Here is a 15,278-nt window from a genome sequence, read left to right as displayed (position 1 = left end):
CTTCTTGTGACCCTTTTAGCTTGCATGTTGCTTTCACCACGATATTAAATTTATGTTTCCACTCCTATATTGCCTGCTATAATGGATATCATATCTTAGTACTATTCATATACGCTCATGCCATGAGGATAACCTCTACTCCGTGGCACTGAGTGATAGTGAATTACTAATGAAATACCGCGGTGTTTCATTAGTAATTCACCCAGTGCCACGGAGTCGAGGTTATCCTCATGGCATGAGCGTATATGAATACTAAAATATGATATCTATTATAGCAGGCAATAGAGGAGTGGAAACATAAATTTAATAACGTGGTGAAGGTAACATGCAACCTAAAAGGGTCACAAGAAGAAGAAGAAGCGGCCGAGTGACCTCGAGTTTCCACCTCGTCTATGGCTGATCTCATCTCTGCTTTATTTTTTTGGTATTCCACGTAAGATTTCACTTTATGCATAACAAAACAATCCTTTCTTGGGGGCAAGGTTTGTAAAAAGCTAATAGAAATGTTGTTTTGTGAACATAAATCCATATATAAGACAGTAACACCACCTTGAGAGGTGGTGTTCCCAGCAACCTCGGAGCAACCTCGTTATCGTCCCTCCAAGTGTTCATGGATGCCATTTCGCAGCAGGAGGTTGCTTGACGTTGTTAAAGTTTCTTGGATCCAGCTCCTGGCAGCCAATGAACACTTTTAGGCAGGCTACCAAACTCCACCCACCAACAGCAACAAATCTTTGTGGATGCTATTTTACAAAGGTATGTGAGCAGGAGGTTGCTATGGAGGTTGTCTGTACCAACATAGACAACAACCAGCTTCTTGGATCCGGCCCCAGGAGTGCTAGAGACAAAGGCAGGGAGCCAGCCAATCACAGCAAAGCTGCCGCGTTCAGTCCCTCACCCGGCAAATTCAAATCCTGAAAATTCGCTAAAACTGATGTGGTTGTACATTATGCGGACTTTTTGGTCTAACTTTACATAGTATGTTAAACTGGAAATTAGATTACGACGTTAATTAAGCTGAGTATTACTGTGTGTGTATATATATATATATATATATATATATATATATATATATATATATATATATATATATATACAGGCAACCCCGTTTAACGAAGGGGTTACGTTCCTAAAAAGCACTTCGTTAAGCGAAACTTCGTTAAGCGAACCGATTATAACAAGTTTAACCCCTGATTTGAACTTCCATTGAGAGTAAGCAAAGCGAGAGTGCATCATAGTACAGTAAAGGTTTAATGAAAGTAAAAATTATGAAGTTAAACATTTAGGTAGTTTAATTTAAGTCATTATAATGTACACTAATGTATGTATGTATGTAACTTTATAATGTTGATGATCTTAACTTTATGAAGGGAGGAAGAGTGAAACAGGAAAGACACTAACCGGCAACCTGTGGAATGTAAACAAAGTGCGCATCATTGTACTGCATACAAAACTTATGTACCACATTTCCACAAGGCTTTCCATTTTATCCATTGTAGAGTCATGAGTTCAGGTGGTTCTTTTAGCTTGCAAGGAAGATACGGTCTCACCAGCCTTCTTAATAGAGTCTGCTGACTTGAAAATAGAGACAGTATAATATGGAGTCAAGATGGTGGCCAGCACTGCTATAGTTTTCTGGCCTCTCTCGTGTCTGTGAATAATATCTAGCTTCATTTGGAGAGTAAGAGACTTCCTGGTCTTCTTACGAACACTAGGCCAATTGCAGGGCATTTTGGTGGTAAGTTGAGCTAGGGAAGACAAGCTGCTGCTGACGCTGTTATGTTTTGACTGGGGAGTGAGTGTTGCGTGTGTTGTCCACGAGAGGCTTGATCTTGATCTTGATCTTTATTCTATAGGTGTCCCAGGATTTTTCCTGAGGCAGGCCTTAGTACCAGCAGCTCCTGGTGTATTCAAAAGCCTGTCAGCTTGCATGATATGGTGGGGCTTTCAAATTTGGAAAAAAATTACCTGGATAAAACTTCGTTAAAGCGAGTTTGGTGTTAAAACGAGCAGATGGTAGTAAAATGAAACCTTCGTTGTAGCAAAATTTCGTTGTGTGAACCTTCGTTAAACGGGGGTTGCCTGTATATATATATATATATATATATATATATATATATATATATATATATATATATATATATATATATATATTGTAACAATGTAGAACAGGTGGGTTGGTGGGTGGTGGAAAGAAACTCAGGAGTAGCAGGAGTATTTTATTTCTCCAACGTTTCACCCATAGGGCTTCTTCAGAGAGAATGACAGGCCTGTAGGCAAAGCAGTATATATACAATACAGGTAGATCACGTCGCGGTGCGCTGGAAAGTGGAGTGCACTGATTGGGCTCTTCCAGGTGGCCTCCCAGCGGCGCAGCTCACCATCTCAGCTACTGGGAGGCCACCTGGAAGAGACCAATCAGCGCACTCCACTTTCCAGCACACTGCGACATGATCCACCTGTATTGTATATATACTGCTTTGCCTACAGGCCTGTCATTCTCTCTGAAAAAGCCCTATGGGCGAAACGTTGGAGAAATAGAATACTGCTGCTACTCCTGAGTTTCTTTCCACCACCCACCAACCCATATATATATATATATATATATATATATATATATATATATATATATATATATATATATATATAACAATGTAGAACAGGTGGGTTGGTGGGTGGTGGAAAGAAACTCAGGAGTAGCAGGAGTATTTTATTTCTCCAATATTTCACCCATAGGGCTTCTTCAGAGAGAATGACAGGCCTGTAGGCAAAGCAGTATATACAATACAGGTAGATCACGCCGCGCGCTGGAAAGTGGAGTGCACTGATTGGGCTCTTCCAGGTGGCCTCCCAGTAGCGGCGCAGCTCACCATCTCAGCTACTGGGAGGCCACCTGAAGAGACCAATCAGCGCACCGCGACATGATCCACCTGTATTGTATATATACTGCTTTGCCTACAGGCCTGTCATTCTTCTGAAAAGCCCTATGGGCAAACGTTGGAGAAATAGAATACTGCTGCTACTCCTGAGTTTCTTTCCACCACCCACCAACCCATATATATATATATATATATATATATATATATATATATATATATATATATATATATATATATATATATATATGTATATATATATACAAAGCAATCCCCATTTAACGAAGGTTCACACAACGAAATTTCGCTACAACAAAGGTTTCGTTTTACTACCATCTGCTCATTTAATGAACACCAAACTCGCTTTAACGAAGTTTTATCCAGGTAATTTTTTCCAAATTTGAAAGCCCCACCGTATCATGCAAGCTGACACACTTTTCAATACACCAGGAGCTGCTGGTACTAAGGCCTGCCTCAGGAGAAATCCTGAGACACCTGTAGAATAAAGATCAAGATCAAGCCTCTCGTGGACAACACAGGCGCTACCGATACAAAGGCCTGACTCAGAAGAAATTCTGCGTCACCTGTAGCATCAAGATCAAGATCATGGGCACCACTCACTCCCCTGTCAAAACATAACAGCGTCACCAGCAGCTCATCTTCCCTAGTACAACTTACCACCAAAATGCCCTGCATTGTGGCCTAACATTCCTAAGAAGACCAGGGAGTGTCTTACTCTCGTCGAAGTGAAGCTGGGTATTATTCACAGACAAGAGAGAGAGGCCAGAAAACTAATAACATTGCTTGCCACCATCTTGACTCCATCATCAAGTCAGCAGACTCTATTAAGAAGGCTGGTGAGACTGCATCTTCCTTGAAAGCTAAAAGAACCACCTGAACTCGTGACTCTACAATGGATAAAATGGAAAGCCTTGTGGAAATGTGGTACATAAGTTTTGTATGCGGTACCATGATGCGCACTTTGTTTACATTCCACAGGTTGCTGGTTAGTGTATTTCCCATTTCACTCTCCCTCCCTTCATAAAGTTAAGATCATCAACATTATAAAGTTACGTACATACATACATTAGTGTACATTATAATGACTTAAATTAAACTACCTAAATGTTTAACTTCATAATTTTTACTTTCATTAAACCTTTTACTGTACTATGATGCACTCTCGCTTTGTTTACTCTCAATTGAAATTCAAATCAGGGGTTAAACTTGTTATAATCGGTTCACTTAACGGTTTCGCTTAACGAAGTGTTTTAGGAACGTAACCCTTCGTTAAACGGGAGTTGCCTGTATATATATATATATATATATATATATATATATATATATATATATATATATATATATATATATATATCTTGCCAGATCCTAAAAACTGCATAAGTAGTACCTGTGAAAATCACTGTAATGAAAATGTCTTAATATAGCATTCAGTAATGTGGAGGACAGTATGACACAACATGAGAGAGATTATTATGCTATTCACTTTATGTAATCCTTGCAACAAACTTAATCTGATGAATGGCGTATCAATTCATACTCTAATACTTTAGTGTGTTTGGTGCTGTGTATGATGAAAGTACAGTATAATTTCACATTTCAAGTGTTATATACCAAGAATAATATGATCAGTCTTCAAATTGAAAAACTGAATAAAAAATTCCAATATATATATAGATTATTTAAGATCATCAACATTATAAAGTTACGTACATACATACATTAGTGTACATTATAATGACTTAAATTAAACTACCTAAATGTTTAACTTCATAATTTTTACTTTCATTAAACCTTTTACTGTACTATGATGCACTCTCGCTTTGTTTACTCTCAATTGAAATTCAAATCAGGGGTTAAACTTGTTATAATCGGTTCACTTAACGAAGTTTCGCTTAACGAAGTGTTTTTTAGGAACGTAACCCCATCGTTAAACGGAGATGCCTGTATATATATATATATATATATATATATATATATATATATATATATATATATATATATATATATATATATATATATATATATATATATATATATATATATATATATATATATATATATATATATATATATATATATATATATATATATATATATATATATATATATATATATATATATATATATATATATATATGCCAGATCCTAAAAACTGCATAAGTAGTACTTGTGAAAATCACTGTAAAGAAAATGTCTTAATATAGCATTCAGTAATGTGGAGGACAGTATGACACAACATGAGAGAGATTATTATGCTATACACTTTATGTAATCCTTGCAACAAACTTAATCTGATGAATGGCGTATCAATTCATACTCTAATACTTAAGTGTGTTTGGTGCTGTGTATGATGAAAGTACAGTATAATTTCACATTTCAAGTGTTATATACCAAGAATAATATGATCAGTCTTCAAATTGAAAAACTGAATAAAAAATCCCAATATATATAGATTATTTATGTGAAGAAAAGTAACAGGTAATGGGTTACGTGGAAGTGTTTTCTTTCCCTGTGGTTGAGCACTAGCAATCTTCAAACTTCTTCGTATTTCTAATACTTTAGCAATGAGTGTGCTGACTAGTTAATGATAAACATGTTATAAAGCAAATTTACAGATCCTAATTTCAATGTATACAATGGGTGTTGCTTTTGTTTGATAGGATTAACTATGTCTACTAATTATTGATTTTATTGTTAAAGAAATTAAATGAATAATGTATCATTTAAATTTGCTGTTTACAGTGGTGGAGGAGATGCAAGCTGGTGGGGCTGGATACAAAGTGCAAAAGAAAAGGTAAAGGAACCAACTTAACTGTCTTCACAATAGAACTTTTGTAGTATTTTTGTAAATATGTAATCTGATTAATCCAAAAATTAATTCTGTCTCAAACATAAGACCCTCTTCATTATTTTTATCACTTGATAGGTTAAGTTGCAGTGTTATATAATGTCTATTTAGCTTTGTAATTTTTTAAGTCTTCATCTTATGTTTTCATTTACATTTCAATCTATGCAACTTTTCAGGTCAATTTTTTATGCTTAACATTGCTTAACATTATTCTTGGCTTGGTATATCTCTTTCTTTTTGCTTCCTTATATTTTTTCTCTCTTTTATCCAGACAGCTCTGCTGCTCTCCTTTACTATCTCCAAATCTAAGTTCTTATCTAATATCTTTTCTGATAACTCTAAACTGGATGATTCTGGGCTTGTTCTTTCCTCATATTTTTATTTTTCTCTGTTTAATTGTATTCTGCTTGTTTCAGAAATTCTTATAATTATGTTATATATATATATATATATATATATATATATATATATATATATATATATATATATATATATATATATATATATATATATATATATGTGTGTGTGTGTGTGTGTGTGTGTGTGTGTGTGTGTGTGTGTGTATATATATATAATTTTTCTTTCTTTGATAGGTAGTTACACAGTCTTCTGAGGTACTGGAGTTTGTGAAGAAGGACATTGATGAATTTACTAAGGTTGTTTCAGAAGAAGCTTCTTCTATGGTTTCTTCTACAGCTACCACATTAAAGGAAAAGCTAAGAGTGAGTATTGCATATTTTTGTATATTTATGATTAAAGAAATAGGTAACTTTAGAAAGAATGATCTGGTAAAACTCAATAACAAGCATCACCTTATATAAAGAACATCCATAAACATACCTAATTAAAGTCATAGTTCATGACATTTCTTCTCATATAGTGTGGAGCACTAACATTTTTGTGTGTATAAATGTATAAATACAGGTAATCCCCATTGTACAGTTATTCCTGAAAATCTAATTATAGAGCAAACAATTGTGTAGTTAACTTTGGATTGAATAGAAAAAATAGCAATGTGTTTCGAGACCTTGACATCTGTGCCCCTAAAACCTATAAAGACTAAGAAATATCATATTCAAATATGTACAGTTCTTATCTAAAGTAATAAAACACATATTACATAAATAGAATGAACACAAGAATAAAGCATTAAAATAATAATGAAGAAAAATTTTGTGAGGCTGAAGAGCCAACATAAGAAAAGAGGGAAGCTGCAAGAGGCTGCCAGGCCTACACATGACAGTCCCTGTGTGTTTAAAGCTACTTAATTCCATCTATCATCCCCATCCATGAACTTATCTAATCTATTTTAAAGCTCCTTATTGACTCAGGCCTGACTACATGACCACTGAGACCGTTCCACTCATCAACTACTCTGTTTGAAAACCAGTTTCTTCCCATTTCTCTCCTAAACCTGAATTTTTCAAGTTTAAACCAATTATTTCTGGTTCTGTCCCCACTACTGATCCTAAAAACTTTGTTCATGTCCCCTTTGTTAAAACCTTTATACTGTAATGTTCCCTCCAAGGCTGTGTGTATAGTTTGATTTTCTTTTTATTATTATTATTATTATTATTATTATTATTATTATTATTATTATTATCATTATTATTATTATTATTATCATTATTATTATTGTTGCTGTTAGTAGTAGTAGTAATAGTAGTAGTAAAAGTAGTGAGGTGGGGGTGAACCATGCTATTATTGAAATAAATAATCACCAAAAATATGTTAAACAACTTAAATGAAAAATGGTGGTAGTACAACTAACTATAGATACAGGCCTATCTGGGGTATTTTTTGTAAAAATTTATGAAAGAGGTAAGATCCACTAATTAGATTTTTTCCAAAAGGTACCACTTGTTCGGATCACCCCCTTATATAATGGATGTTCTGAATAAGGCATGAGGGTGCTACAGACACCAATATGTACATTAATATCATACAGAGTGAAACCAAAATATGGCACTTTTAAATGAAATATTAATTGAAGAATGCACTAGTAATATTCTTAACTTCATGCCTTATGTATTTATGCCACTTTTTATGTGTAATAAACTTCTTTCATCAATTATCAACTGTAAAACAAATGAAGTTTCAGTCTTCAATATGAAACTTAAATTACAAAAATAAAAGACTTTGAATTTGCACACTAGAACATGACTAGGGAATTGGGTATTTAATGGTTATTTATTTATTTATTTTTATTTATTTATTTTTTATTTATTTATTTATTTTATTTATTTATTTTTTTTTTCTCCCTATGGCCTTTAGTGCCTGTAGGTATACTTGAAGAGTATGTATAGGAAGCATTGTTCAGTTTCCATCTATTAGTGGTGCAGGCAATTTTATTAATAGTGGTACCCATATTAGGGCTCATATCACTACCCAAGTATATCTTTGGTGACATGTAGGTAACTTTAAACCACTTGAAAAATGGCATAGTTTCAAGGCACTATTTAGTGGGATTCAAACCTATGCGTGGACGTCTGCCTGATCCCACACTCACCACCTTATCCACTATGACACCGCCTCCCTAAACTCCGAACAGTTCGGTACATCCCAATTCGTTATGCTCCCTATGTACAAAATTTTTTTTTATACATTAATGGTGGCAGAGGAAGTGTCTGGTTGGCTATTGTTCTCCCCCAATATCATTGTAGATACGTTATTTTTACTATTAAGAATTATATCATTGCAATCAGAATATTTTGGTAATCACAAATTACTATAGCATTTGTGCAAAAGATAAAATTAAATTCCAAAAATATTGAAAATCTTGTCTGGTGTGATAATCCCTAACAACATCAACAATATTCTACTACCATCTCCCATTTTCTTCCTTCAACTTGATTGGGAAACTATTTTATTGTTGATAGGACAGACACTATGCATGCTGTTTGTTACATCTCCATGTTTGATTTACCCTAATCTTACCCTAGTAGTATTTTATTTAATTTTTATCATTATTATTATTATTATTATTATTATTATTATTATTATTATTGTTGTTGTTGTTGTTGTTGTTGTTGTTGTTGTTGTTGTTATTATTATTATTGTTATTATTGTTATTTTTTATTGTTATTTTTATTGTTATTATTGTTACTGTTATTGTTATTATTATTATTATTATTATTATTATTATTATTATTATTATTATTATTATTATTATTATTATTATATTATTACTACTACTACTACTACTACTACTACTACTACTACTACTACTACTACTACTACTACTTTGTATTATTATTTATTATTTTGCATATGAGATACTTCACTCACCGTCATCTGCCATAAATCATGGTTTCAGTTACTATGGTTTCACTTTTACATGGATTGCAGTCAACCACAAAAATTAATTTCACTTGCTGCTCACCATATCACATAATTATATGCAAGAAGGCTACTGGCCAAGGCCAACAAAAAGTTGTATTAAAAAAAGGTCCACTTATGCCAGTTCCTGTAGAGACTTCCAAAGAGAAAGATCAAATAATGAATGATAATTGTCTTGAAAGTTCCCTTTTGCAAGAGTTTAAGTCATAGGAAGGGTCAATGAAGAAGGCAGGAAGTTCCAGAGTTTATGAGGGAAAGGAATGAATGATTGAGAGTAATGGTTAATTCTTGAATCAAATAGGTGGACAGACTAGGAATGAGAGAAAGAAGGTCATGTGCACGAGACTGGGAGGAGGGGAGGCATGTAGTTAGGAAGATCATAAAAGCAGTTAGAGTTAAAATAATGATAGAAGATTGCAAGAGATGCAACATTGTGGCAATAAGAAGAGGTTGAATCCAGTCAGTTAGAGAAGAGTTGATAAGATTGAAAAGCTTTTGTTCCACCTTTTCTAAAAGAGTGATGTGAGTGGAAATCCCATACATATAAAGCATACATCATTCATGGATAGATAAGGCTCTTGTACAGAGTTAGCTGCTGGGAGGATGAGAAAAACTGATAGGGATGACTCAGAACTCCTAACTTTATACTAGGTATTTTAGCAAGAGATGAGATACAAAGTTTCCAGTTTAGATTTTAAATAAAGGACAGATTGAGGATGTTCAGTGTAGAAGAATGGTAGGTTCAGTAGAGTGTTACTGAAGGAGAGGGGTTAGTTATCTAGGAAGTTGTGTTGAGATGATTAATGGAGGAATTCAGTTTGTGAAGCATTGAACATTATTGAATTTTCTTAGCTAGCTCCAATCAGAATTATATTATTACAGTTTATAATATGGCTATTATGTTCTCGTACCAGCTGGATGAGGATGACAGCACTGCCAATTCAATGAAAAAAGTGTAAGTGGCTTCTTGAACCATGTAGCAGAAGTTTTCACCCCCCCTCCAGATGATGGAGACCAGGAGGCAATTGTAATTCGCAATCAACAGCCTGTTATACTAAATAGGCTGCAGGTAAAGTGTTGCTTGTGATTTTATGTCTTGCATTATTTATTGCGGGCAGGGACACAGTGCCAAGTTTATGATGATGAGCAAGTATTGCTTGAAAATGCTTATGCAAATCTTAAAAGGAAAAAAAGGAACAATAAATTAAATAAATCACAAAAGAATGAAGTATGTCACTATCTTTTTAGTAACCTTAAAAGAGACTCATGGAGATTTTCTGAGCACACACAGTTGAACCAAAATATGTTTGACTACATCATGTAACTGGCATAGACAGCCCGTTCTACCAGAAGACAAGTGATCACTCAGCAGATACAGGCATAGCCAGTGGTGGTCCAAGGGAATCAGAAAAACTGATAGCATCAGGCTTCTCACACCAACACACTCCATCCAACTTCCTGTGTACACTTTATACCACTATTTATCAGTAGTGGTTGTTCATGCAAGAAAACTGATATTCTTAGTGCATACATCCTTTCCTTTTCTCTCTCTCTCTCTCTCTCTCTCTCTCTCTCTCTCTCTCTCTCTCTCTCTCTCTCTCTCTCTCTCTCTCTCTCTCTCTCTCTCTCTCTCTCTCTCTCTCTCTCTCTCTCTCTCTTCAAAAATAGTAAATAGGTAGTAGGTGCTATCATCCTCATTGACATAAAAATACCATAAATATTTATATTTATCTCACCTCATTCATGTTTTTAGGTATCATGAGGATTGAAATTTGTTTCCTTAAAAGACAAAATTCAAACTTGTTATGGAAAGGAAGTGTTCTTGTAATCACTCGTAACTCAAAAGTAATATGAAGTAAAATATTGATTAAGAAGGTGCTCATATTTTTGTTGTTTGCACACTGGCTATGCCTCTATCTTTCTTAACATTAAGACTTAAAATCTGATGTGAAAGTATAATTATTATTGCTATATTTTTTCTTTTATGAACACAGGCAGCCATATATGCAGTGTCCCAAGATGCTGCCACATATTTAACTGACCCTGAAGGAGAGGAGGCACAGTATGAGACCTGGCTCTCAACATTTGATTTAGAGTCACGTCAGACAGAACTCTCAGACCTTCTTGTTAATAACCAGCCACTCAGACATCATTACACCACTCTTGTTCCTGCTCAGGTATGCACTAAGATGTGTTGTAAAAAGTTCCTTAATTTAAACCTTTTATCAAACTCTAAAGTTACAGCAGTCTTGAAAAGCATTTGATAACATAAAGTAATTTGTCAACATGAGTTGCAAAATATCTAACCAGAAAATAGCTTATAATTGAGCAGATATCAGATAGTATGAGTTGTAGACCATATGAACAAAATTTGTCAAGAAACTTATTATGCAGATGAAAATGAAATTGTTTACCATGTATCACAATGTAACAGATAATTAGTAAAATGGTGATCTAGAGGAAGATTGTCAGCTGCTTAAGAGTGCTTTGGTTAGACTATGCAAAAATAAGTTTTGGAGTGAGATGATTGGGGGAACAGAAAGAAGGAAAGTTTGTGGTGGTGTAGGAATTTTTTTTTTTTTTTTTTTTTCCCCCTTTTTTTCGGTAAGGCGTATAGCACCTGTAGGCACACTTGAAGAGTGTATTGGAAGCGCTGTTCAGCTTCCGCCCATTAGTGGCGCAGGCAATTTTATTTATAGTGGTACCCATATTAGGGCCCATATCACTGCCCAAGCTCATCTTGAGTGTAACCACCTAGAACCTGGGTATCATGGTGACATGTAGGTAACTTTAAACCACTCGACAAATGGCAAAGTGTTTTAAAGCTGTACGTGGTGGGATTCGAACCTACGCGTGGACGTCAGCCCGATCCCACACTCACCACCTTATCCACTATGCCACCGCCTCCCTAGATATATATGTATAGATGCAGCAGAAAAGAAATATACATATGAAGTTTAGTTGCTGGAAAAAGGTGGGATGTTGAATTAGTTATCAAGAAAAAAGAAATTAAAAAAATCATATATGATTAAAAAATTATAAGTAAGAAAATTTTTTGTATTATCTTGCTCATCTTGTGATTTCAAGGAATGTAACATAGCTTATGTTCTTCATATGAATATAATAAATATAAACACAGTCATTGATAGAGGCTTTGTTTCAGGTTTCACATGTGGTGTTTTGGCACCGTTACTTCTATAAGGTTAACCAGTTAGAGGCAGCTGAAGAAAAGAGAAAGATTTTGAAGGAACGAGCAGAGAAAACCAGCGCTGATCCTGACCTAGTGTGGGATGAAGGTAAGAATTACAGCAGGTTTTGATGATTTGTGGCAGTGCAAATATCAAAAGTCAGTTTAAGAAACTATTGCTCAAGTATACCTAATGATATTGATTTTGAGGTTTAAAGAAAATTATTATCAGTCAAGACTGCTATAAGCACACAAGGCATTATAGGGTATACCTGTGGTATAAGAAAAAATGCCTTATAGATACAACCCATCTTGTAAAAACAAACAAAATACAAACCCAATTGAGGGTTGAGAATATTTTCTCCCTCATTTTCATCAAAAATTGACTCTACTGAAGACTATATACAAAATATGCAATGATGGGTTTTGCTGAACAACCCCAATTTTACATACATATTTCTTTTAATATCCATGACAAATTTAAACAAATAATGATAATGATGATGATGATGATGATGATGATATTAATAGTAATAATAGTAATAATAATAATAATAATAATAATAATGATAATAATTATAATAATAATAATAATAGTAACCACCACCATCACCATAGAACAAATCATCCTGCATTACTCCACTATATTTACAAGGCTTAATATATCATCAGCCTGGGTCTTGCTGATTCCCATCCACTGTCCATAGCCTATAGATGGAAATTTTGCACAGGAACATCATTTCGGTGTGCTTTTCTCTTCTCAAGCCATTTTCTTCTTCATATTCTTTTCTTTCCTATTATTTCAGTAAATTCAGTGCCACTAAGGCCAAAGCAACTGCACTCAGAGAGAAAACTGGTGTATGATGAGAGACATCTGTCATATCTTTTTGCAGGAGGAGGTAATAGACACCTACCAAAACAAACATTTACTCCTAGAGAAATCTAATATCACTAGTTCAGGTGATGCTGTGAATCTTCCATTAAAGCTAGTTGTGATCTCGCTGAATGTTTCCCTTTTTGTCTCACAATTCAAGGGGGGCAGTCACAGCCTGCCCTCTAAAGACAACTCTCCTTCACACAAAACTACATGCTCTTACCACACATACACCCTTCACATGAAAATCAAAACCTAAAAGAAAAATGGGAACTCCAATCAATGCCTTAGAGTCCCCTTATGGGGAGGGGACCAAAAATGTCCCCAGGTCAGACCCAGGTCTCTTGATAATGACTTCAAATGCCTTGACACCTGCCTTAACTTTTTCTACATTAACTTCTGCAACATTTGCAGTCTTAGTTTTAATTTTCAATCTGTAGAACACCACCTCTCCTCTGCTAAACCTCATCTTTTCCTCACCGAAATACAGCTATCTGAGGCAACTGACAGTAGCCCCTTCTCTGTTCCCTCCTACTTTCTCTATTTATTCTCATTTTCATTCCAAAGCTGGATGTTGCGTCTATGTATGCAACAACTTAACTTGCTCTCGTGCCCATGCTCTTGAATCTTCCGAGTTTTCCACTACCTGGCTTTGACTTAACAGTCACTCAAACTAAATTCATTTGTGCTGTTTATCTCTCCCCTAACTCCTCTGACTATAGTAAATTCTTCGACTACTTAACTTTCAAAGTGGAGGACATTTTGTCCCTCTACCCTTTTGCAGAGATTTCCATTCCTGGAGATTTTAATGTTCACCACCAGCTTTGGCTTTTATCTCCCTTCACTGACCACCCTGGTGAACTACCCTTCAACTTTGCTATCCTCCATGACCTAGAGCAACTGATGCAACACCCTACTTGTATTCCTGACCGTCTTGGAGACACACCCAACATTCTTGATATTTTCCTCACCTCCGATCCTTTTGCATATGCTGTCACCCTTTCATCTCTGTTGGGCTCCTCCAATCATAATCTCATCTCTGTATCTTGTCCTAATTCTCCAATCCCTCCACAGGATCCCCTAAAGTAAAGGTACCTCTGGCATTTTGCCTCTGCCAGTTAGGGGGACCTCAGGAGTTATTATGCTGATTTTCCCTGGAATGATTACTGCTTCCGTGTCAGAGACCCATCTCTTTGTGCTGAACACATAACAGAGGTGATAGTGTCTGGCATGGAGGCGTACATTCCTCATTCTTTTCTCAACCTAAACCTTCTAAACCTTGGTTTAACTCAGCCTGTTCTCGTGCTATACATGATAGAGAGGTTGCCCACAAAAGGTACTTGAGTCTTCCATCTCCTGAATCTCATGCACTTTATATTTCTGCCCAGAATCATGCCAAGTCTGTTCTTCAACTTGCCAAACACTCCTTCATAAGTAGAAAATGTCAAAATCTTTCAAACTCAAACTCCCCTCGAGACTTCTGGCATCTAGCCAAAAACATCTCAAATAACTTCACTTCTTCATCTTTCCTCCTTTATTTCATCCTGATGGCACCACTGCCATCTCTTCTGTCTCTAAAGCTGAACTCTTCTCTCAAACCTTTGCTCACAACTCCACCTTGGATGATTCTGGGCTTGTCCTCCTCTCCTCCTCCCTCTGACTATTTCATGTCTACAATTAAAATTCTTCGTAATGATGTTTTCCATGCCCTCGCTGGCCTAAACCCTCGGAAGGCTTATGGTCCTGATGGGGTCCCTCCTATTGTTCTCAAAAACTGTGCTTCCGTGCTTGCACCTTGCCTGGCCAAACTCTTCCAACTTTGTCTATCTACTTCTACCTTTCCTTCCTGCTGGAAGTTTGCCTACATTCAGCCTGTTCCTAAAAGGGTGACCGTTCTAATCCCTCAAACTACCGTCCTATAGCTTTAATCTCTTGCTTGTCTAAAGTTTTTGAATCTATCCTGAATAGGAAGATTCTCAAACATCTGTCATTTCACAATCTTCTATCTGATCGCTAGTATGGCTTCTACTGGTGATCTTCTGGCTTTCCTTACTGAGTCTTGGTCATCCTCTTCTAGAGATTTTGGTGAAACTTTTGCTGTAGCATTAGACATATCAAAAGCTTTTGATAGAG

The 15,278-nt window shown here is 35.5% G+C and overlaps 1 protein-coding gene across 1 annotated transcript in view; it reads left to right on the top strand.

Moving 5' to 3' along the window:
* LOC123498629 (BSD domain-containing protein 1-like) overlaps positions 1-15,278 on the top strand; it is a 227,137-nt gene that overhangs the window by 92,931 nt on the left and 118,928 nt on the right. Inside the window, 6 exon segments of the mRNA XM_045245925.1 lie at positions 5,640-5,691; positions 6,339-6,467; positions 9,999-10,035; positions 10,038-10,153; positions 11,079-11,261; positions 12,248-12,380. Of these exon segments, the coding sequence (XP_045101860.1) occupies positions 5,640-5,691; positions 6,339-6,467; positions 9,999-10,035; positions 10,038-10,153; positions 11,079-11,261; positions 12,248-12,380 (650 nt within the window).

Source organism: Portunus trituberculatus, chromosome 48 (genome assembly GCF_017591435.1).
Source record: "Portunus trituberculatus isolate SZX2019 chromosome 48, ASM1759143v1, whole genome shotgun sequence".
Taxonomy (NCBI): domain Eukaryota; kingdom Metazoa; phylum Arthropoda; class Malacostraca; order Decapoda; family Portunidae; genus Portunus; species Portunus trituberculatus.
This window is presented reverse-complemented; position numbering and strand designations above follow the sequence as displayed.